Raw genomic sequence first — 24,031 nt, forward strand, 5'->3', positions numbered from 1 at the left:
GTCTTTTTAGATAAACCTATCTTATTTTTATTTATTTTTAATGTGCGACATCTGTTGACTTTTCTGCAAGTCTAGAATGAATATTTATTTTTCGGAATAACTTTATTGAGTAAAACCTTAAATTGTAATATTTAGATATTGAAGACAATATTAGTGATTTCTAAACGAAAATCTGAAACAGAAAAATCAGAAAAGGAAACGGTCACATCTGGGACTCGAACCCAGGACCCTTGTCTTTCCGGGACAGTGCTCTACCGACTGAGCTAATGGGACCCTATTCCCCTCGGTCACTTTTAACTGTATCATACTTCGAATAAGAACCACTAACATTGTCTTCATTTTTTCACCGCACATTTTTATTGGCAACTATCTTTATGTATGATCGCAAGATTCAACCCGAACTAAATGCAATCCAGACAGCGTCTTTTTAGATAAACCTATCTTATTTTTTTTTATTTTTAATGTGCGACATCTGTTGACTTTTCTGCAAGTCTAGAATGAATATTTATTTTTCGGAATAACTTTATTGAGTAAAACCTTAAATTGTAATATTTAGATATTGAAGACAATATTAGTGATTTCTAAACGAAAATCTGAAACAGAAAAATCAGAAAAGGAAACGGTCACATCTGGGACTCGAACCCAGGACCCTTGTCTTTCCGGGACAGTGCTCTACCGACTGAGCTAATGGGACCCTATTCCCCTCGGTCACTTTTAACTGTATCATACTTCGAATAAGAACCACTAACATTGTCTTCATTTTTTCACCGCACATTTTTATTGGCAACTATCTTTATGTATGATCGCAAGATTCAACCCGAACTAAATGCAATCCAGACAGCGTCTTTTTAGATAAACCTATCTTATTTTTATTTATTTTTAATGTGCGACATCTGTTGACTTTTCTGCAAGTCTAGAATGAATATTTATTTTTCGGAATAACTTTATTGAGTAAAACCTTAAATTGTAATATTTAGATATTGAAGAAAATATTAGTGATTTCTAAACGAAAATCTGAAACAGAAAAATCAGAAAAGGAAACGGTCACATCTGGGACTCGAACCCAGGACCCTTGTCTTTCCGGGACAGTGCTCTACCGACTGAGCTAATGGGACCCTATTCCCCTCGGTCACTTTTAACTGTATCATACTTCGAATAAGAACCACTAACATTGTCTTCATTTTTTCACCGCACATTTTTATTGGCAACTATCTTTATGTATGATCGCAAGATTCAACCCGAACTAAATGCAATCCAGACAGCGTCTTTTTAGATAAACCTATCTTATTTTTATTTATTTTTAATGTGCGACATCTGTTGACTTTTCTGCAAGTCTAGAATGAATATTTATTTTTCGGAATAACTTTATTGAGTAAAACCTTAAATTGTAATATTTAGATATTGAAGACAATATTAGTGATTTCTAAACGAAAATCTGAAACAGAAAAATCAGAAAAGGAAACGGTCACATCTGGGACTCGAACCCAGGACCCTTGTCTTTCCGGGACAGTGCTCTACCGACTGAGCTAATGGGACCCTATTCCCCTCGGTCACTTTTAACTGTATCATACTTCGAATAAGAACCACTAACATTGTCTTCATTTTTTCACCGCACATTTTTATTGGCAACTATCTTTATGTATGATCGCAAGATTCAACCCGAACTAAATGCAATCCAGACAGCGTCTTTTTAGATAAACCTATCTTATTTTTATTTATTTTTAATGTGCGACATCTGTTGACTTTTCTGCAAGTCTAGAATGAATATTTATTTTTCGGAATAACTTTATTGAGTAAAACCTTAAATTGTAATATTTAGATATTGAAGACAATATTAGTGATTTCTAAACGAAAATCTGAAACAGAAAAATCAGAAAAGGAAACGGTCACATCTGGGACTCGAACCCAGGACCCTTGTCTTTCCGGGACAGTGCTCTACCGACTGAGCTAATGGGACCCTATTCCCCTCGGTCACTTTTAACTGTATCATACTTCGAATAAGAACCACTAACATTGTCTTCATTTTTTCACCGCACATTTTTATTGGCAACTATCTTTATGTATGATCGCAAGATTCAACCCGAACTAAATGCAATCCAGACAGCGTCTTTTTAGATAAACCTATCTTATTTTTATTTATTTTTAATGTGCGACATCTGTTGACTTTTCTGCAAGTCTAGAATGAATATTTATTTTTCGGAATAACTTTATTGAGTAAAACCTTAAATTGTAATATTTAGATATTGAAGACAATATTAGTGATTTCTAAACGAAAATCTGAAACAGAAAAATCAGAAAAGGAAACGGTCACATCTGGGACTCGAACCCAGGACCCTTGTCTTTCCGGGACAGTGCTCTACCGACTGAGCTAATGGGACCCTATTCCCCTCGGTCACTTTTAACTGTATCATACTTCGAATAAGAACCACTAACATTGTCTTCATTTTTTCACCGCACATTTTTATTGGCAACTATCTTTATGTATGATCGCAAGATTCAACCCGAACTAAATGCAATCCAGACAGCGTCTTTTTAGATAAACCTATCTTATTTTTTTTTATTTTTAATGTGCGACATCTGTTGACTTTTCTGCAAGTCTAGAATGAATATTTATTTTTCGGAATAACTTTATTGAGTAAAACCTTAAATTGTAATATTTAGATATTGAAGACAATATTAGTGATTTCTAAACGAAAATCTGAAACAGAAAAATCAGAAAAGGAAACGGTCACATCTGGGACTCGAACCCAGGACCCTTGTCTTTCCGGGACAGTGCTCTACCGACTGAGCTAATGGGACCCTATTCCCCTCGGTCACTTTTAACTGTATCATACTTCGAATAAGAACCACTAACATTGTCTTCATTTTTTCACCGCACATTTTTATTGGCAACTATCTTTATGTATGATCGCAAGATTCAACCCGAACTAAATGCAATCCAGACAGCGTCTTTTTAGATAAACCTATCTTATTTTTTTTTATTTTTAATGTGCGACATCTGTTGACTTTTCTGCAAGTCTAGAATGAATATTTATTTTTCGGAATAACTTTATTGAGTAAAACCTTAAATTGTAATATTTAGATATTGAAGACAATATTAGTGATTTCTAAACGAAAATCTGAAACAGAAAAATCAGAAAAGGAAACGGTCACATCTGGGACTCGAACCCAGGACCCTTGTCTTTCCGGGACAGTGCTCTACCGACTGAGCTAATGGGACCCTATTCCCCTCGGTCACTTTTAACTGTATCATACTTCGAATAAGAACCACTAACATTGTCTTCATTTTTTCACCGCACATTTTTATTGGCAACTATCTTTATGTATGATCGCAAGATTCAACCCGAACTAAATGCAATCCAGACAGCGTCTTTTTAGATAAACCTATCTTATTTTTTTTTATTTTTAATGTGCGACATCTGTTGACTTTTCTGCAAGTCTAGAATGAATATTTATTTTTCGGAATAACTTTATTGAGTAAAACCTTAAATTGTAATATTTAGATATTGAAGACAATATTAGTGATTTCTAAACGAAAATCTGAAACAGAAAAATCAGAAAAGGAAACGGTCACATCTGGGACTCGAACCCAGGACCCTTGTCTTTCCGGGACAGTGCTCTACCGACTGAGCTAATGGGACCCTATTCCCCTCGGTCACTTTTAACTGTATCATACTTCGAATAAGAACCACTAACATTGTCTTCATTTTTTCACCGCACATTTTTATTGGCAACTATCTTTATGTATGATCGCAAGATTCAACCCGAACTAAATGCAATCCAGACAGCGTCTTTTTAGATAAACCTATCTTATTTTTTTTTATTTTTAATGTGCGACATCTGTTGACTTTTCTGCAAGTCTAGAATGAATATTTATTTTTCGGAATAACTTTATTGAGTAAAACCTTAAATTGTAATATTTAGATATTGAAGACAATATTAGTGATTTCTAAACGAAAATCTGAAACAGAAAAATCAGAAAAGGAAACGGTCACATCTGGGACTCGAACCCAGGACCCTTGTCTTTCCGGGACAGTGCTCTACCGACTGAGCTAATGGGACCCTATTCCCCTCGGTCACTTTTAACTGTATCATACTTCGAATAAGAACCACTAACATTGTCTTCATTTTTTCACCGCACATTTTTATTGGCAACTATCTTTATGTATGATCGCAAGATTCAACCCGAACTAAATGCAATCCAGACAGCGTCTTTTTAGATAAACCTATCTTATTTTTTTTTATTTTTAATGTGCGACATCTGTTGACTTTTCTGCAAGTCTAGAATGAATATTTATTTTTCGGAATAACTTTATTGAGTAAAACCTTAAATTGTAATATTTAGATATTGAAGACAATATTAGTGATTTCTAAACGAAAATCTGAAACAGAAAAATCAGAAAAGGAAACGGTCACATCTGGGACTCGAACCCAGGACCCTTGTCTTTCCGGGACAGTGCTCTACCGACTGAGCTAATGGGACCCTATTCCCCTCGGTCACTTTTAACTGTATCATACTTCGAATAAGAACCACTAACATTGTCTTCATTTTTTCACCGCACATTTTTATTGGCAACTATCTTTATGTATGATCGCAAGATTCAACCCGAACTAAATGCAATCCAGACAGCGTCTTTTTAGATAAACCTATCTTATTTTTTTTTATTTTTAATGTGCGACATCTGTTGACTTTTCTGCAAGTCTAGAATGAATATTTATTTTTCGGAATAACTTTATTGAGTAAAACCTTAAATTGTAATATTTAGATATTGAAGACAATATTAGTGATTTCTAAACGAAAATCTGAAACAGAAAAATCAGAAAAGGAAACGGTCACATCTGGGACTCGAACCCAGGACCCTTGTCTTTCCGGGACAGTGCTCTACCGACTGAGCTAATGGGACCCTATTCCCCTCGGTCACTTTTAACTGTATCATACTTCGAATAAGAACCACTAACATTGTCTTCATTTTTTCACCGCACATTTTTATTGGCAACTATCTTTATGTATGATCGCAAGATTCAACCCGAACTAAATGCAATCCAGACAGCGTCTTTTTAGATAAACCTATCTTATTTTTTTTTATTTTTAATGTGCGACATCTGTTGACTTTTCTGCAAGTCTAGAATGAATATTTATTTTTCGGAATAACTTTATTGAGTAAAACCTTAAATTGTAATATTTAGATATTGAAGACAATATTAGTGATTTCTAAACGAAAATCTGAAACAGAAAAATCAGAAAAGGAAACGGTCACATCTGGGACTCGAACCCAGGACCCTTGTCTTTCCGGGACAGTGCTCTACCGACTGAGCTAATGGGACCCTATTCCCCTCGGTCACTTTTAACTGTATCATACTTCGAATAAGAACCACTAACATTGTCTTCATTTTTTCACCGCACATTTTTATTGGCAACTATCTTTATGTATGATCGCAAGATTCAACCCGAACTAAATGCAATCCAGACAGCGTCTTTTTAGATAAACCTATCTTATTTTTTTTTATTTTTAATGTGCGACATCTGTTGACTTTTCTGCAAGTCTAGAATGAATATTTATTTTTCGGAATAACTTTATTGAGTAAAACCTTAAATTGTAATATTTAGATATTGAAGACAATATTAGTGATTTCTAAACGAAAATCTGAAACAGAAAAATCAGAAAAGGAAACGGTCACATCTGGGACTCGAACCCAGGACCCTTGTCTTTCCGGGACAGTGCTCTACCGACTGAGCTAATGGGACCCTATTCCCCTCGGTCACTTTTAACTGTATCATACTTCGAATAAGAACCACTAACATTGTCTTCATTTTTTCACCGCACATTTTTATTGGCAACTATCTTTATGTATGATCGCAAGATTCAACCCGAACTAAATGCAATCCAGACAGCGTCTTTTTAGATAAACCTATCTTATTTTTTTTTATTTTTAATGTGCGACATCTGTTGACTTTTCTGCAAGTCTAGAATGAATATTTATTTTTCGGAATAACTTTATTGAGTAAAACCTTAAATTGTAATATTTAGATATTGAAGACAATATTAGTGATTTCTAAACGAAAATCTGAAACAGAAAAATCAGAAAAGGAAACGGTCACATCTGGGACTCGAACCCAGGACCCTTGTCTTTCCGGGACAGTGCTCTACCAACTGAGCTACATATCTATAACTGACTATAATATCCTTTTTTAATACATCTATTTGAATGAAGTGGAAATTAACCCACTTCCCGACATCCGATCGCGCTGAAACTCAGCAGATAGACTCGTTTTTTCATTAACCCCGTCATCTTTTATGTCATCTTTTGGGAGGCTGTGTGGAGGGCCGTTTTAAGGAAAAGAAGGAGAGGAAGTTTTGGGAAGGAAAATTAGAGGCGGGTATGAATCTAGGGATCAGTTTGTCCAGGAGTGAAAGACGAATGAATATATACCACCCAATGCGGCGCAGGGAGATGAATCGAGAGACCAGTTGGAGAGGTCAAAGGGTCTCCCCAAACCAGCCTCTCCCGATCTGGCACTCCACGAAGCTGGTGGGCAGGCACATCCTGAACACACCTTACCCGATGACTCCGGGCCCCTGGATCCTGGTTGGGGTGATCTATGGCAGAGGTATTGGTTATCCAATAAATGGTACCCAAACCCGCCTCCCAAATTGAGCAGCTGATGAAAATCATTTTTTTAATGTCTTATGTTTGGGTATCTACATCTAGAAAATGAATCTAGTATGTTCTTGATTTAATTACACGTGCAATAAGGCGATCAGAAAAATAATTTGAGATTTAGCGCTGAAAAATCAACCCGTAAAAATCACAAACATCTAAAGCAACGTGTGGGTGGATAGTACGCCAGTCATAACACCAATAAAAGTCATAATACATTAATTAATAACAATGGACTGAGGTGACCTACTCTTTGTGACCACTTGGTGACCGCTTAGAGATGATCATCGCCGGCAGGATTACAGCAAGGATGTGGAATAGGTCCATTGTTATTCATTTATTTCATTGTTTATGAATGTTTCAGCATTACTTATCTTGTCTTGAGATTAAGAGAAAACAGATTATGCGCATGAAATCACATTAAAAAGTAAAAAAAAATATTTAATTCTCAGATTGGTATAGTATATAGGACGAAAAATAAAACAATTTATTAGCCTGAAACACAGTTATAAATTGAATAAATGCTGCTGACGGGAATTACGTGGAGTTATTTTTAACAACAACAAAAAAATATTGGCGGTTAAAAATAAGTCGACGTAGCACAGTTGTTCCGTGCACCTAACCGGTAATCATAAGGTGCGGGTTCAATTCCCGTCAGCAGCATTTATTTTTTCTGAAGTTTTTTCAATTTATGTTTGTGTTGTTTCAGACTAATAATTATTGCTTATAATAATTTGTTATCCTTTGTGCTTTGCATAAAACCTTGTCTTATTAATACATGTTCACCTTAAGGCGATGCCATACATAGTAATGCAAAATCATGTGTTTTTGGTTTGAAAATTTGGTCGCCTAGAAATGTTTCAGATGCTTTAATTAAATACTGCGAGTAGAATACATCTTGGCCTTTGAAACAATCGAGTATTTTTTAGATAAGTCTTTTTATAAGTCCAGAAAAAAATAATGTATAAGGCCTATGAAAACTGTTTTAAAATTCAAAATACCCTACTTACGAACCCATTTTCGGTTATGATTTTATTGTATAATGTGGCAAATTAAGTTATTTATAAAATGATTGAAAAAAAAAATATTTATGCCTGAACATCCACAAAATAAAATAGAAGGCACGTTTTGGCCATGTTTTTTTCTTGCATAAATCAAAACAGGCGGATGGTGTTAAGCGGGAATTTAAAACTTATCGCCATATACGTAAGGGTTGTTATTGATAGCAGCTTAAGTTAAAATATTACACGACGTAGTGCATCACCTTAAACATAATAATAAACCTTTTAGTTTATTGAAATTTTTTGTGTCTCAAGTCACGATATTTGTTTTTAATATCGGTAAATTCATAAAATTATTATTTCAAGCTTTGAGACCGTCATTTCATTTGAAACATTGAATATTAATTTGACGTTTTCATTTTTTTTTTTAACTGTTACATTGATATTTCAAAACTAAATGAATAAACTCACAAAGAAAATTACAGCGTGAAATGAATGTAGCTGCGTCGACCTAGTTATCCATTACAGAAATATGTGTGCGACTTTCATAACACAAGAGCTCGCAGTTCGAGATTTTTTGCTACTTCAGACGAACGGATTTCGTACCATGATTACCTCTGCAGGCTGTCAAAAGAGGAACTCTCGAACGAAAGAACAATTTTAATTAAAGATTTTTTTATGTATTAGCAATTTCTACAGTAGCTACGTCCGCGATTGCAAAGACAATATTACAGGCCTGTATTTGTATTTGATCGACAACCTAACAGGAAATGCAAAATATTGAGCCAAAGTAATTCAAATATTTTCGGGCTGGGATACTGAAATGCAGTATTTAAACTATTTTATTTATATACCTCTGAAGTATTTGTATTTGATCGACAACCTAACAGGAAATGCATAATCTTGAGCCAAAGTACTTAAAATGTTTTCGCGCTGGGAAACTAAAATACAGTATTAACTATTTAATTTATACACCTCTGACGGAAAAAAATTAAAAAAATATATTTTCTGGCATCAATTTAACGTGAAAAGCTGGCAACATTAATTAAAAAAACCTTGAAACACGTGATGACAAAATACGATTTTGTAACAGTAGGAACTCTCATACGATGGACACGTTTAAAAAGACGTGTGAATGTTATATTTAAATGCAGAAAAAGCGAAGGTTGAAAGAAAATACGCCGGAACGTTAAAATAGCTTGAATATTACGGCTGCCGTTAAAAATAAATTCGAATTGAAACACGCTGGATTTTCAAGTTCAGTAATTCATTTCAACAAAACGTCGCCGTTATTTCGTTTTCTATTATCGCCTTTGTAATTATTGTTTTCTCTGTGATTACCGCGCAGGACTCCTGGCATGGCGATACTGAGATTATACCGTTAGTGTCGGCTTTCCCACTTGGGTATCGCGGTTTTAATCCTCTTCTAACTATGTCATCTATGTAAGACGCATTCAAATGTATCGTGTTCTTTTTGTAATCTGGGAATGTGTGCCTTTTTAAAAATTATATATCGATAGAATCGCCCGGCGCCCTTCCAGCAGGACCTTGAGTACTTCCTGAAGGACGCCGGATCGTTTATAGCTCCATTTTCCTATGTTGCATAAAGTTCATATTAGAAAGAAAATATGAGCATTTCTTTCTCGTTCGTAGTGCATAGAAAACAGGTGCCTAGCTTGACGGATCATCAGTTGGCACCCGATACCACTAGATATTATACACGAGGGCAGCGCGTAAGCACCTCCGAAACACGTTACAACACGGCGGGAACAGAAGAACTTGGAAGTATTTCCATACGAATCACGTACTGCCAGCGAACTAATTCGACCTATCGGAAGAGCTTCCAGCAGGACGAAAAAAACAACAACAAAACATAATGGTTTCTTTATTTATAGATAATAATATGTATTATAATGGAATATATTTTGTTTGGAAAGCTTTCCGGTACTGAAAATGGATGACTCCACTTTTCATTTATGTAACTTGAATTTTTATAGGAATTGGTATCCGTGACTACTAGTACTATTTCGAGAGTTCTTAAATCCAATGTCGCATTCTTAGTATTTCAGTCCGTGTGCTGTGAATCGTTGCTAACGGGCGTTTTACACGATATTTATTTAATCGTCTTTTCACATGAATTCGAGATGAAAAATCGATTTTTGTACCGATTTTCGTACAGTTTATTGATACCAATCTATCGTCTGTCATTGTTTTACCTGACTATTTTATATGAAAATTTTGCATATTTATTTCATTTTATATTTAAAATATTGATTAAAATACTATGGAATGTGTTTATTACTGATAGTGGACGTGTATTACTGTTCAGTATTGTGAATTACGTGTGTATTGATGATTTTTGACGGCAACGGCAACATATGCTTTCATGTGATTTATGGTTATGTTCAAGGTGTAGCCATTTTTTACGATTTCGTAACGTCCCAAAATATTATTTCTTCTTTTTGGCTATCTAATAAATAAATATCTAATCTATCTAATAAATAAATATCAAATATATAAAAAAACGATCGTTTTAAACAAAACTTTTTTATATGGGTAAACAATATAGTTTCCATATGGGGATCGGTACGAAAATAAGCATCGTGTAACATGACCTTTACAAGTTTGTTACGAACTCCTAGATAACACATTACGTATAATATATTCCTAATAATAATCATCTAGTAATGAGCAATCTATTACCTTGTAATGTATAAGTGCCTAATTACTAAATTAGCAAACCAAACGTACATCATTATGATAACTACTGTACCAGATAGCCCTATCAGCTGTTTATCTGAAAATTTACCTCCCTTTAATAATTCTTGCCGATAAATGAATTTTAGTTAGGAGATAAAGATATCCGCACGTTAGAATAAGACCGCTTCCGATATCCAGGGATATCTACTCTGTAGGCAGATTTATGATAATATTGATACAATATAAATATGTAAATGTTTAATCAGTAACGACCGCTGTTTCCAAACTTTTAACTGCATTCTAAGATTAGACAAATGATTTTCAATATTAATAGAACGAAAGTACGACTTAGGGTGGATCACCCCGGCACAGACAATCGATTGGCTTCTATTACGAAAAATTATTAGTAATTATCGTTTATATATTCCTTTCAATCCATCTTCCTCTTTTTGAACGATTACTGTTGAGCCTTAAGCCCGGATTTCCTTCAGCTAGTTATAATAAAATAATACGTCGTAATAATCCTATTGTGTTTGCCATAATTAAAGAAAGACTGTGTAAAAAAAATAACAAATAATTTAAATTTCAGTGCTAAAACAATATAATTGCAATGTGCCAAAATCCACAAAAATGACAAGGAATCACTTATGATTAACAATAACTAAAATTCCATAAAAAAAAAATTTTTTAAAAATGACGCCACCCACCGCGAGCGCCGCAGTCTTGAAGGCGACTCAACGTCTGAACTGCTTCTACCGCAGGAAGTCTACAGGGGATAGTAGGAGAAATTCCGCTGGGGGCGGCAGAAGAAAAAGCCACGGGGAAATTGGGAGACGAAGGTCCAGTGTGGAAAGTGCTAATAAAGTTTACTGCATTATTTCTGACAGTGAGGTGACTCCTGGTTCCATCGAGGTCTGGTCAGACCTGCCGGAAGAGATCAAGAATGACCCTTCGCTGGCGCCGTTCAGAAACCAGTACGAAAAACAGCATGGTGAGTTAAAACTATACTATTTATTATATTCACTAAATATGTTATAATTAATGAACATCACATCATTCTAACGTTTCCGTGACAACACGGATCAGTGCCCCAACAAAACATTGAATAATAACAAACATAGAGCAGTGCCCAAACAGAATTTTAATAATAACAAACATAGTGCAGAGCCCCAAAATAACTTTGAATAATAACAGACATAGAGCAGTGTCTCAACAGAAATTTGAATAATAACAAACATAGAGTAGTGTCCCAACAGTACTTTGAATAATAACAAACATAGAGCAGTGTCCCAACAGTACTTTAAATAATAACAAACATAGAGCAGTGTCCCAACAGAACTTTGAATAATAACAAACATAGAGCAGTGTCCCAACAGAACTTTGAATAATAACAAACATAGAGCAGTGCCCCAACAGAAATTTGAATAATTTATTTAGGACATCGTCCAAATTACAAAATAATAACACGAATAAAGTAAAATGAAAAATACAGGAGTAGACAAAGGTACATGAAAGCAAAGACATATGGTAGATATAATATAAGAAAATAAAGTGACAAGTCGAATCAAGTCAAGAATACGCCGTGGGTCAGGACCACAGGACACTTATAATATTCCGTCACTTGTTTAGCGACTGGCAAAAATCATTCAGACTTATCCCAAAAAAGTTAAGGTTTTGACTTGAGTTGACCAGTCTACACATTCTGGACAACGGTGAATAATATCCATAAATTTGTCGAATGATGGTTGAGGAAGAGCAGTTCATTATTTCTGAGTCTTTGCGAGGGGATATTGAAGGGAATGAGTTGCAGTAGAGTAATAATATCAAACATAGAGCAGTGCCCCAACAAAACTTTGAATAATAACAAACAAATCTAACCTTACTATTCTCATTAAGGCGATGCACCACGTAGTGTTACATTTAGAATTGTGCCGCTAAAAATAACCTTCCCTATGTAGATGACGATAAGGTTTAAATTCCCGCTTAACACCTGCCGCCTGTTTTGATTAACGCAAGAAAAAAAACAATCGCCTAAATGTATAAAATAAAGCATAATCGACACGGTTGGTAAGAAGAAGATTCAGATTTTTTTCTGGCTTTTAAAAAAACTAATTACAATGCTCTATTATTTTAAATTATTATTTAATTATTTTTGTTTGTTCTACTCGCAGTATTTAATTAAAGCATCTAACATATTTCTAAGCGAAAAAAATTTCTAACCAAAAACACGCGATTTTGCATTAGGTTACTACGTAGTGCTTCGCCTATACTCTTTCTTTATTATTCGTGTTCCGTTTACTTATATATCTTATTATTTAGTGACAGTTCTGTGTTTCCCGTTATCCATTTTAATTCTAACATTATTTACTGATTTATTTATATTATTTATGGTTTTTAAATAGTTTAATGTCATTGTCATTACCAATGTCCTAATACAATTCTTAAATTCACATATTTTATTATTAAAAACACTTGTTAGTGTGAACCTACCACATATTTACGCAATTTGTTTATATTTTCTTCTAATTTTATTTACTTTGGTAATTCGCCAAATATCTTAATTGCTCCGAACATCAAGGACTTTTTTAACTCGGGTTTTTTTTTGAAGTTCAGTAGATACTTCAGTACACACTTTCATACTTTCCCTAATAAAACAACAAATAAACCTACACTTTACAGTAATTCAATCCTTCATAATATTTGCCGTTCTCTACAAAATAATATTTCTAGATTTAAAAGGATTCTGCAAAGGATTATAAAAAACTAGCTGACGTTGTACCTGGCATTGCTGGGGGGTATCCTTAGGAGATAGACATAAACAATCCTGGATTTTTTGTAGGCCTTTTTAAGATATATAATTCCGTAGTAGATTATTTTGATGTATCCCATGAGGTTTAGCCAGCATTAGTAATGTACTGCCCGAATCATAAAATATCGACTTCTTTCTACTTTCTATAAATACAAAATACATGTATATTACATGTAAACTTTCGGGAAGACATTCTCTAAGTGATAGTGCAAACTCTATCAAAATCAGTTGCGTGTAGTTTAGAATAACTAAGCGCACAAACAGACAGACGTGGATAGCGTCTTTATTTTATACTATTTAGAGATATTATTGTGTAGATATTGAATAAGAGTGGAATCAACTAGAAAAGAACAATCTCAGGGCGATCCCTAGTAAAAAAAACGAAAATTCAGAATAATTGAAACTTTTTTTGCAATGATTTTAGCAATGTTTACTGATCAGATCTGAATAACCACGGATTCCCAACCTTCCTCTCTCCCGTCTCATTCCACGCGAAATACCCCGATAGTTTGGGACGCCATAGTTTTGCGCGGTATTCACATAAAAAAAGCTTTTTATAACATCTGGGGCACTGGGGGAAACCTTGGGTCTAAATTTACAATGTTTTTAAAATATAATAAAACATGATAAGTGCTTAGCGTGTTATACACGCAGAAACGCGACGAACGTGGCGAGCTGTCAAGTGTTGACAACGAAATATACTATAATGTAATACATGTCATGTATTATGTCGTCACCATCGCGTGAAAGAATACTTTACAGTACACATAAAACTATCATCAATTTGTCAACGATACCAATACTATTGTTTTTAAACTAGCTATATATCAAGTTAATACAAGCTAGCGAGAAAATAAACAAAATTAAATAGAATATCTAGTAGGTAATATTTGCAAATAAAAGTAAACTAAGGACGAGTTGTTCCGGAGAATTTGAACAATTCATCGAATTTCAACGCTCATTTCCAAGTTCTGTGAAAGATTTTTCCTGTTCGGTTTTTATTTCAGTTTTTTCAAGCAACTAGCCTATAATTATATAATAACAGAACTTGAATAGGTCTTTCACAGAACCCGAAAACGAACATCCATGCAATTATTCGGCTGGCTAAGTCCATCACATCATAAGAAACATTTTTCGCTTACTGTGGTGGTAGTAGGAGATTTTCAAATATTGTCAGGTTAAGCTACAATCAGAAGAAGAGACGAGTGCATTACAGATATACAGTATCGTGAAATGAAATTGAACTAAACTTATCAACAAAATGATTATGTACCTATTTATTAAATTAAAGAAAAATGGCAGAACTTGCAGACAACCCGCCTTGTGTCAGCACAGCTTGACTACTTTTTTGTTATTATTTACAAAAAAATATTTTGAATGAAAATTTCACTTTTTTTACAATGAAAGCAAAAAAATAAACTTCAAAACCTTCCACATATTTTAACGGTATTTATATAGTTCGTGAAAATACTCCATTTTGAATGTCGTGAATAATCTCAAAATGTTGAGTTTATTGAATCACAGCTTTACGTTTTATTAAAAGATTAAATAATTTTATTACTTGTGAATATTTTATTTACTGATAAAAAAATCTCATTAATACAATCGTATTCTTGACGCTTTATAGGTTTACTTATGGTAGCAAATACATTATTTAGAATTTTGGTTGGAATGTTTCGGGTTTGACTCCAGCCAACGTGCAACCTAATTATTTTATTTAGTATCTATTACCTACTTCATTTTTCTAAAAAGTTCTCAATCAGTTCGTTAAAAATATTTCAAAATTAACGGTAGGATTAATTAATGTTCTTGTTTTTTTCCATGAAAAAGTGGTATAAACAGTTAATTTAGCCGCGTTTAGTGTTCAGATCTGAACAGCTATAACTTTCCATCATTTATCTTCTCCATCTTATTCCCTTCAGCCTCACATCATTCTCCTATAGCGGATGCCATAGTCTCACTGGCTCCAGGAAGATGGAATTCTTGTGTGTATTCACGCGTTTCGGCATGTTCCAGAGTTATAGATATGTATTTCAATATCACTATGGTAAAACACCAGAAACTATACATTGCTTGAAATGGTTTTAGCCGTCTTTAGCTACCATTCCCAGACAGATACTTTCCACTGTTCATCTTCCTATCTCTTTCCATCACTTTCAGCCTCACAATGTATCCCATTATTTGAGGATGCCATTAGACCAAATAGCTCCGGGTAGTTGGGACTATATTCACACGGAGAGAAATCAATCTTATTAACAAACCTTAACAGACCTTATCAATAAAGCATCAATTTAACAATATTTTATCGATTTGCATTGATAATAAATTTATTTATTTCTAATTTCGCCCCCGGCTGGACTTTGACATGTTATTTTTATTTATTACAAAGAACATCAAAATAAACACAACAAAATCAAATCAAGTAAAAAATAAATCAAAGAAACATCAAAAAACAAAAAAAAAAATATAAGACAAAATAAAAAAACAACCTCTAAAAAACCAAAACAAAGTTAAAAACGAAAAAAAATGATGACGATACAAAGCATGATTCAATGCCCAGAGTTGCTAAACAAGATTCCATTCAATGTACCTGCGCGTTCAACACGCTCTTGTGTCCTGTTCAGGGTTGATCAAAGCAAAACGAACTCTAAGCAGAATTCTTGCCTGAACAGACTATGCAATAATTACAATAGCGTATTATCCAAGGTTGATATTCTAAGTTGTGAACTTACCAAATATAGGAGGTCCATAAAAGAATATTTCTCTGATGGTTTGTGAATGATGTTTATGTCTCTATTGTTTATATCTCAATTATGATTTGATTTATATCTACAACCTCTCTCCATGGCTATAAATTTTTTAATTCATATTCCTTTCTCACAATTTTAAATTACTTATTCCATATTATGCTGTCTTAGTAGAGGTAAAATCACAAGGAGGAAATCCATAATTGGTTTTATTTTACTATATAATACTTATGTACAAACTGATTAAATGTAAACTGTCGATTTCCCGAAAATGAATAAATAAATAAATATCCAGTTTTCATGAACACGTGTTCCGACATCATGATAATATGTTCGTAAGTTACTAAAAGTTCATCAGGAAACGTGTTAATTCATTCGTAAGGCCTGCAATACCGTTTTTAACCGGAATTGCCAATAATTTGAAGAGATTCTTAATAAATTAGGAATAATCATTTTTTTCCATGCCCTTTAGTATAAAAATCTAATTATAGTTCGTAAGTTTCTAATTATCACCTTTCAAGCAGAGATTAGTCCGTTCATGAAGCCATTACAGATTCTCGTATGTCATAGCCGAAGTTCAGTAACGCGAACATTCAATCAATGGGTCTTTACTTATTAAAGACTCAAAGAAAATCAATAAATGTCGTTCTGTATTAATATCCACTACTCAGTGGGGAATTAAACATTTAGGAGGAGGTGTATAATTAAGTGTTATTAGAGGTTATTAACAGACAAGATAGAAAGCGTGATTAGGAAAGGTCGAAATAATAGATTTTCGATCATTATTTTGTAGGTAGCGTGTTGGTCATCGATACAATGTTGCTTTGAAGAATTTCGTTTGATGAGCTTTTAACTGGGTACACTTATTCGGCCTAGAAAGAAGTTCTAATGTATTAAGAATGGATTTGATCTCTTTTATAGCCGCAATATTTAAAAAAAATATATATATTATCTTCGAAATGGAAGCATTTTTAAATACATCTATTTGCATTTCACTTTTATTTTCGAAGTCGATATTCGATCGAGGTGAAACTCGGCAGATAAGACTCGTTTTCGATGACAATGCATTTTATCGTATTTTTGTTGTAATCACGTACACACACGCAGACACATTTATTTATAGATAGATACAAAAGAAAGTACAAATTACACATTAGGAAGCTTTGCCTGTCAAACTAGGAAAGTTTCCCGTTCCAGGACAGACAAGTAGTTCATAATATTACTTAAGAAATATACATATATAAATAAATATATATGCATTTCTCTGAAATCGGATGACATTACTTAATTAGTTAATTTACAAAATAAATGTCTGTCCTAGCCGATCGGCATTTGGCGAGGATGGTAGAGATGCCGACTCCAGTTCCTGGGTAGGAAGGTTCGATCGTCAGTAAAACCTTTTTAATTTAGTTTTAAAGATGTTTAAAAATAGCTGCATATAATATAGATTAAAAAAACTTTGTGATACTTGAACAGACATTTAAATATATATTTGTAAATACAGCTTGACATGATAATGATAACTTTACGGGCGATCAGAAGAAGAACTAAATACACCATGTTTTTTGTTATTCGGCTGTCAAAATGATTTTAATTGGGGTTCTTAAAACTTCAGGTAGGTACCAATTGGTTTTGCTGTTGTGAAATAAAGCGGTTCGTAAGCGGGGAAAACCTATGAAAAGTGTGCACGGATCATTATTCTCAAGGTTTTGACATTAATGCACCTTGATAACCTACGTTAAGTTCGATAATTCCAATATATCTACGAGCCGCCGCCAGTTAGAGGCATTTTGTGTGGAATTATAGAATACTTGAAAAGACTTGACGAGACTTAACAAAAATAAAAAAAGAAAGCGCCCAAAACCTGTAACTCCTAGTTACGCCCTTAAACGCTCACTAATAAAATTTGTCTAAATTACATTATTTTTTAATTATTTAGGATTATCAAAATACACTATAAAACTCAAAAAATTGACGGTTTAATTCGTAGTATGCGTAACTACCGTTTATCAAATTTTACAGTAAGCATAAAAAAACTGTTTTTTTTTTAAAATTACTATGCATTACTATTTTATTTATATTTAAGGCGATGCCATACGTAGTAATGCAAAATCATGTGTTTTTGGTTTGAAAATTTGGTCGCCTAGAAATGTTTCAGATGCTTTAATTAAATACTGCGAGTAGAATAAATCTTGGCCTTTAAAATAATCGAGTATTTTTTATATTAAGTCTTTTTATAAGCCCAGAAAAAAATAATGTATAAGGCCTATGAAAACTGCTTTAAAGTTGAAAATCTCCTACTTACGAACCCATTTTCGGTTACGATTTTATTGTATAATGTGGAAAATTAAGTTATTTATAAAACGATCGAAATTTTTTTTAAATATTTGTGCCTGAACATCCACAAAATAAAATAAAAGGCACTTTTTGGCTCTGTTTTTTTCTTGCATAAATCAAAACAGGCGGATGGTGCTAAGCGGGAATTTAAACCTTATCGCCATCTACGTAAGAGTTGTTATTGATAGCGGCTCAATTTAAAATATAACACGACGTAGTACATCGCCTTAACGTGATTTTCTATGTATTTTTTTCACAAGAGTGTCTCGTTCTATACATCTATTTAAAACATGTTGGTTACGTGCTTTTTAATGCGTTATTATTTTTAAACTGACATCATCAGATGTAATATGATGTATGTATTTTTATGCGTTCTTTGTAGATATTATTTTTAAAACTCTAAATTAAATTAGGTAACACTAATTAATTTCTCCAAATAAAGCCTTCGTTTTAGGGCAGTGATTGATCGTTTTAGCTGGAAGGCCAATTTATTAATTTTCAATATATGGGTGGATGGTTATCTTTTGCAGTCGCTGGTGTCGCAAATCTATTTTATATTTTCCAAAGTGATCATTTACAGTAAAACAATTATGCAGAAAAATTTTTTTTTTAGAATAACTTAACGAGTAAAACCTTAAATTGTAATATTTAGTTATTGAAGATAATATTTGCGACTGCGATTTGTAAACGAAAATTACAAAGGACCTTCGCCTTGCAGGGGCACTGTTTTACCAACTGCGCTAATGCCCTATTTCCTTCGGTCATATTTAACTGAATCAAACTTCGAATAACAACTATCAAAATTATCTTCATTTTCTTACTACGCACTTTTATTGGCTGCTATCCTTATGTATGATGAAGTATGATAAAGTTAAATAAGACCGAAGGAAATAGGTTTCCATTTAAAAATACATAGGGTAGGTACATTTAAGAAAATGTACAAAAAACTTATTATTTTAATCAAAACTTTGAAGAAAAACTCAAGTTTTCCGCTCGTTTTTATTTTTTTTTTATATGAAACCGCTCAAGAGTCCCAACTGCTCCCAACCGTCAGGAGCCAGTGATACTATAGCATCCTCAATTGGGCTACGTTATGAGGCTGTAGATAGTGGGGAAGGGAAGGGTATGAGAAAGGCTCGTTTTTAATTTTTTTTAATATGAAACCGCTCAAGAGTCCCAACTGCTCCCAACCGTCAGGAGCCAGTGATACTATAGCATCCTCAATTGGGCTACGTTATGAGGCTGTAGATAGTGGGGAAGGGAAGGATATGAGAAAGAGGAAGGTGGTGTATATTGGCAATTCAGATCTAATCACCAAACATGGCAAAGGCCATTTAAACCAACGTTTCAATTCTGAATGTCAAGTCACCAGGGCGATACTGAGAATATCTTCCACTCTGGAACGTGCCGCAAATACACTATATATTATTTTAAATGAGTAATTTTTGAAATTACACAAATTGATCAAATTAATTTTACCACGCCGGGATTTAAACCGGCGACCTCCAGCTTGCTAGTTGAGAGCTTTACCCTCGACCACGGATGCCGTCATGTTGTTGTTGCTCATCACTCATCACTGTTCTAAGGTCGACTTTAGGAGTAAATCTTCATATTTTTTCCCAATATCTTTAATGACGACGCTACTCACTGCAAAGTTATACATGTCAAGCTATAACATTTGTTAGGAAAAAAAATACTGATACAAATAGTGCATAAATTTCTACATTACATGGTACAAACTATCTAACACCTTTTTCCCTGCAGGATTGAGCAGATAGGATGGACTGCCATATAAAACTGCATCGGCACATATTCCTTGCTTTATTCACATTCATATAACTTCGTCTTGTACATAATATTCTGATTCAAACTCTTGACATGGCCCTACTCAAGTATTTGATTCACTTGATCGTGTCATGTCTTCCTCGGGCGTCCCCGACTTCTATCACTCACATTCGCGTCATAATATTATATACCCAGTGTCCGAAAACTAATGGTACAAGCGGAAAACTGGTTAATCTGCCTACAAACTCCAACGGCTCGGAGGGCTTTGAAGCAGAGAATGGACGGTTATCTCGAGAGTATTTCCTCCTGGGGTAAAAATAATCTCGTCGAATTTAATGTTTCAAAGACCCAATCCTGTCTGATTACGTCTAAAAGGGATCCAAATGATAATCTAGTCTCCTTCAACGGAAGCAATCTTCCGAACAGGCCTTCCATTGATATGCTTGGTGTAACTATAAGTGACCAGCTCAGGTACGGGGGCTCCATCGAAGCTAGAGTAAAGTTGGCCTCTCAGAAGCTGGGCGTACTGTACAGGGCCCGCAGATACTTTAATAGTACACAACTGCTCACCCTGTACAAATCGCAAGTGCGCCCTACTGTCGAATTTGGCAGCCATCTCTGGTCTGGAGCCCCAAAATACCTGAAAAAAACCCTTGACTCTGTGCAGAAACGGGCGGTCCGTTTGATAGATTCCCCAATCTTAACAAACGGACTGCAATCTTTAGAGCACAGGCGTCAGGTAGGTATGCTGTCCTTGTTCTATCGGTATTACAATGGAAGATGCTCTGAGGAACTAGCGTCATTGATCCCTTCGGCACCGGTGCGTAGTCGGGATACACGCCAAACGCGCGCCCAACATTTGTACACAGTTGACACTTGTCACATGAGAACGGGTCGCTTCTATGATTCGTTCTTAAGTTCAACAGCTCGGCTGTGGAACGAACTGCCGGCCTCTGTGTTTCCTCCCTCCTACAACATGGGACTCTTCAAGACCCATGTTCACTCCTTCCTCTCCACAAAAAGACCCTCCACACAGCATCCCCAAAGATGACATAGGCCCTGAGGGAAATTATTTTCTTCAGGGCCTCCTGTGTGGAGTAAATATAAAAAAAAAAAAAAAAAACATTACATTTAATTAATCTACCTACATTACATTGTAATGTTAATTGGAATCTACCTACATTACATTTAATTAATCCACCTAGATTACGTTGTAATATTAATTAGTTAATCAACCCAAATTACCTTTAATCAATCTACCTACATTGTTCGCGCAATATATATGGGATTGTTAGGTATGCATCCACAGGCTTAAAGGACAAGTGTAATGTCAATACCAAATCCTGCAAATGTCCTACCTACCTTTTTACCCATCCCAAAATGTCACCATATTAAAAATATTGTTGCGACACATGTAAAATCTGACAAGTGGTGTCAGTTGCTTATCAGAGTTCGGAGTGATAATTAATATCAGACAGGGCGAATATACATATAATTTGTGAAGTGAAATCAACTAATACTCCTGGAGACGTGTGATAGTCATCAACGGGTGAGTCCATCTTTCCTGCATTCCAATCTGGGCTTATCTTGTGCTCCAGAAGCCCAGATTTATACCTTTGATTATTGCACTGTCCATCGGGTTTGTCGGATGCATATATCGTCCCATAACCTATCATTCGGAGTAGTTTGGGACTGGTCCTTTGGGCGTGTGGCATATCACACCACCTTTAAAATATATAGTGGAGTCGCAGCTTCGCGACATCATTTTTGGTTCTTTCGAGCCGGATTACCAACGGGGTATTTAAAATTAACATATTTAAAGTTATAAATAAATATTATTTCCTCTTTATACTTTGTTAATTTGTATGTACTAGGTTGCATTTGTAATTATTGTTGTGTTTAAATTTCTACATACAATTAATCATGGCGACTAGCGATAGTACTCAGGATATTAAAATCAAGTTAGTAGAATCGAAGATTAATTTGATGCATAATCGTGTTAATGAATTATACGAGAAAGCGAAAAGTATTGCGGACAGGGAGACGAGAAGTTCGGAGGATTTTCTTAAACAAACGGTTAATATAGCTACATATTATGCACAATTTAACACATTTTGTGATGAATTTCATACACTTCAGTTGAAAAAGGATTCAAATTACAATATGAATTTCGATTTATGGAGTAAATTCGAAAATAAGTACTGTTTTGTAGTTTCTATACGCGAAAGCATTATAGCAAAGCAAGATTCATCACGTGATCGACAGAAGTTAAATAATTCACCATTAATTAAACTCCCACCGATCGAGATGCCATCGTTCGATGGTAATCAAGAGAATTGGTCGATATTTTATGAAGCTTTTAAATTAAACATTCACTCAAATCAAAATTTGAATACGTCGCAAAAGATGCAATATCTGATAGGGAAACTCCAAGGAAAGGCGTTGTCAGTTTTTGCGGGAATACTTCCGAACGAACAAAATTATTTTTCAATTTGGGAAGCTCTCGAAAAGAAATATCAGGACAAACGCGTGCTAGGTACCTTTTATCTGAACAATATTTTGAATTTAAAATTATTGGCACCTAGTAACCCAAATGAGTTAAATAATTTTATTGAACGGTTTGCGTCTTCCATAGCTGCACTCAAGGAATTAGGTATTGATGACCTAACCGATTTTATAATATTACATGTTGCACTGAAAAAATTAGATATACAGTTGGTGCAAAATTTCGAAATGTCTATACGGGAGAAAGCTATACCTACATATACCGATTTAATAGAATACATTCGGTCGCATGTCAAAATCCTAGAACGAACTGGGCAAAATGATAATAAAGTTGTTAATAATAAAAACAAAGTTACGCATTCATTCGCTGTGGTCGAACCGAAGTCAAGTAATAATAATCGTAACAGGTGTCGGAAATGTAATCATTCTGATCATGTTGAATTGTTTAAATGTGAACAATTTAACGAATTAAGACCAAATGCTCGCTTTCAGTTTGTGAAATTAAATAATTTATGTGTAAACTGCTTAAGCGATAAACATAAAACTGTGAAATGTCCATCTAAATCGGATTGTAGAATTTGTAAAAAACGACATCACACCGCTCTGCATTTTGAGAGCACGGTGAATACTGAAAGTCAATCGAAAAACGAAGCCATTACATTAATAGCGCGTAATAATAAACATTATAATAATTTTTCTGCGGGTAATATAGCTACGAATGTACTACTGTCAACCGCGCAGTTATTTGCTTATGACAATAAAAATAATCAAGTAACCGTAAGGTGTTTAATTGATTGCGCCTCGCAACAAAATTTAATCAGTTTAAACACTTGTAATGAATTAAATCTTAAAATAATTCCTTTAAATAATTCAGTAGTTAAAAGTGTTGGTTCAGTAGAGACACCAATATTGGGACACGTTGCGTTAAAAATTAAATCCCGCGTTTCAGAAGATACTTATAAAATTAGTCTATTAGTTGTCGATAAAATAACTGATAAGCTTCCTACACAACATGTTGACACAAAGTCATGTGAGCATTTAGTGGGTTTAAACTTAGCGGATGAATCCTGGAACGTTCCATCCGATGTTGATATCTTATTAGGTGCACAGTTATTTCCATATATTCTGCTGGGGAATAAGGTTTTATCTAAACATAATACGAATGCACCACCGGCTATACAGACAGTATTCGGGTATATTGTAATGGGTGAAATACCTACGTGTACGCCGGAGGTTTCGTGGACGTTCGGCCCCATAACCAATGTAGATTTATATAATGCGTTATCCAAGTTTTGGACGATGGAAGACATGCCTATTAAGTCGTTGATGAGTGCTGAAGATGCAGAATGTGAGAAAATGTACCTCGAGTCAGTCCAACGGGATGAATCGGGAAGGTATATTGTATCTTTACCGTTTAAGATAGATCCTAATAATTTAGGTGATTCGCGCCGTGTCGCGCAGCGTCGATATGAATATTTAGAACGGAA

At 34.5% G+C, this 24,031-nt stretch overlaps 1 protein-coding gene across 6 annotated transcripts in view; it reads left to right on the plus strand.

Moving 5' to 3' along the window:
* The window catches only part of hoe1 (OCA2 melanosomal transmembrane protein hoepel1), a 166,771-nt gene that overhangs the window by 104,107 nt on the left and 38,633 nt on the right, over window positions 1–24,031 (plus strand). For 3 of the 6 annotated variants that reach the window (XM_089648099.1, XM_089648094.1, XM_089648097.1), the window contains exon 2: window positions 10,951–11,352. In XM_089648099.1, the coding sequence (XP_089504225.1) occupies window positions 11,055–11,352 (298 nt within the window). In that variant the 5' untranslated portion in view covers window positions 10,951–11,054. Of the gene's footprint in view, window positions 1–10,909; window positions 11,353–24,031 lie in introns of all 6 variants that reach the window. The other 3 variants (XM_089648096.1, XM_089648098.1, XM_089648095.1) reach the window with 2 other exon arrangements.

The sequence above is a fragment of the Hesperophylax consimilis genome, chromosome 27, assembly GCF_061612785.1.
Source record: "Hesperophylax consimilis isolate HC1 chromosome 27, BYU_Hcon_1.0, whole genome shotgun sequence".
NCBI lineage: Eukaryota > Metazoa > Arthropoda > Insecta > Trichoptera > Limnephilidae > Hesperophylax > Hesperophylax consimilis.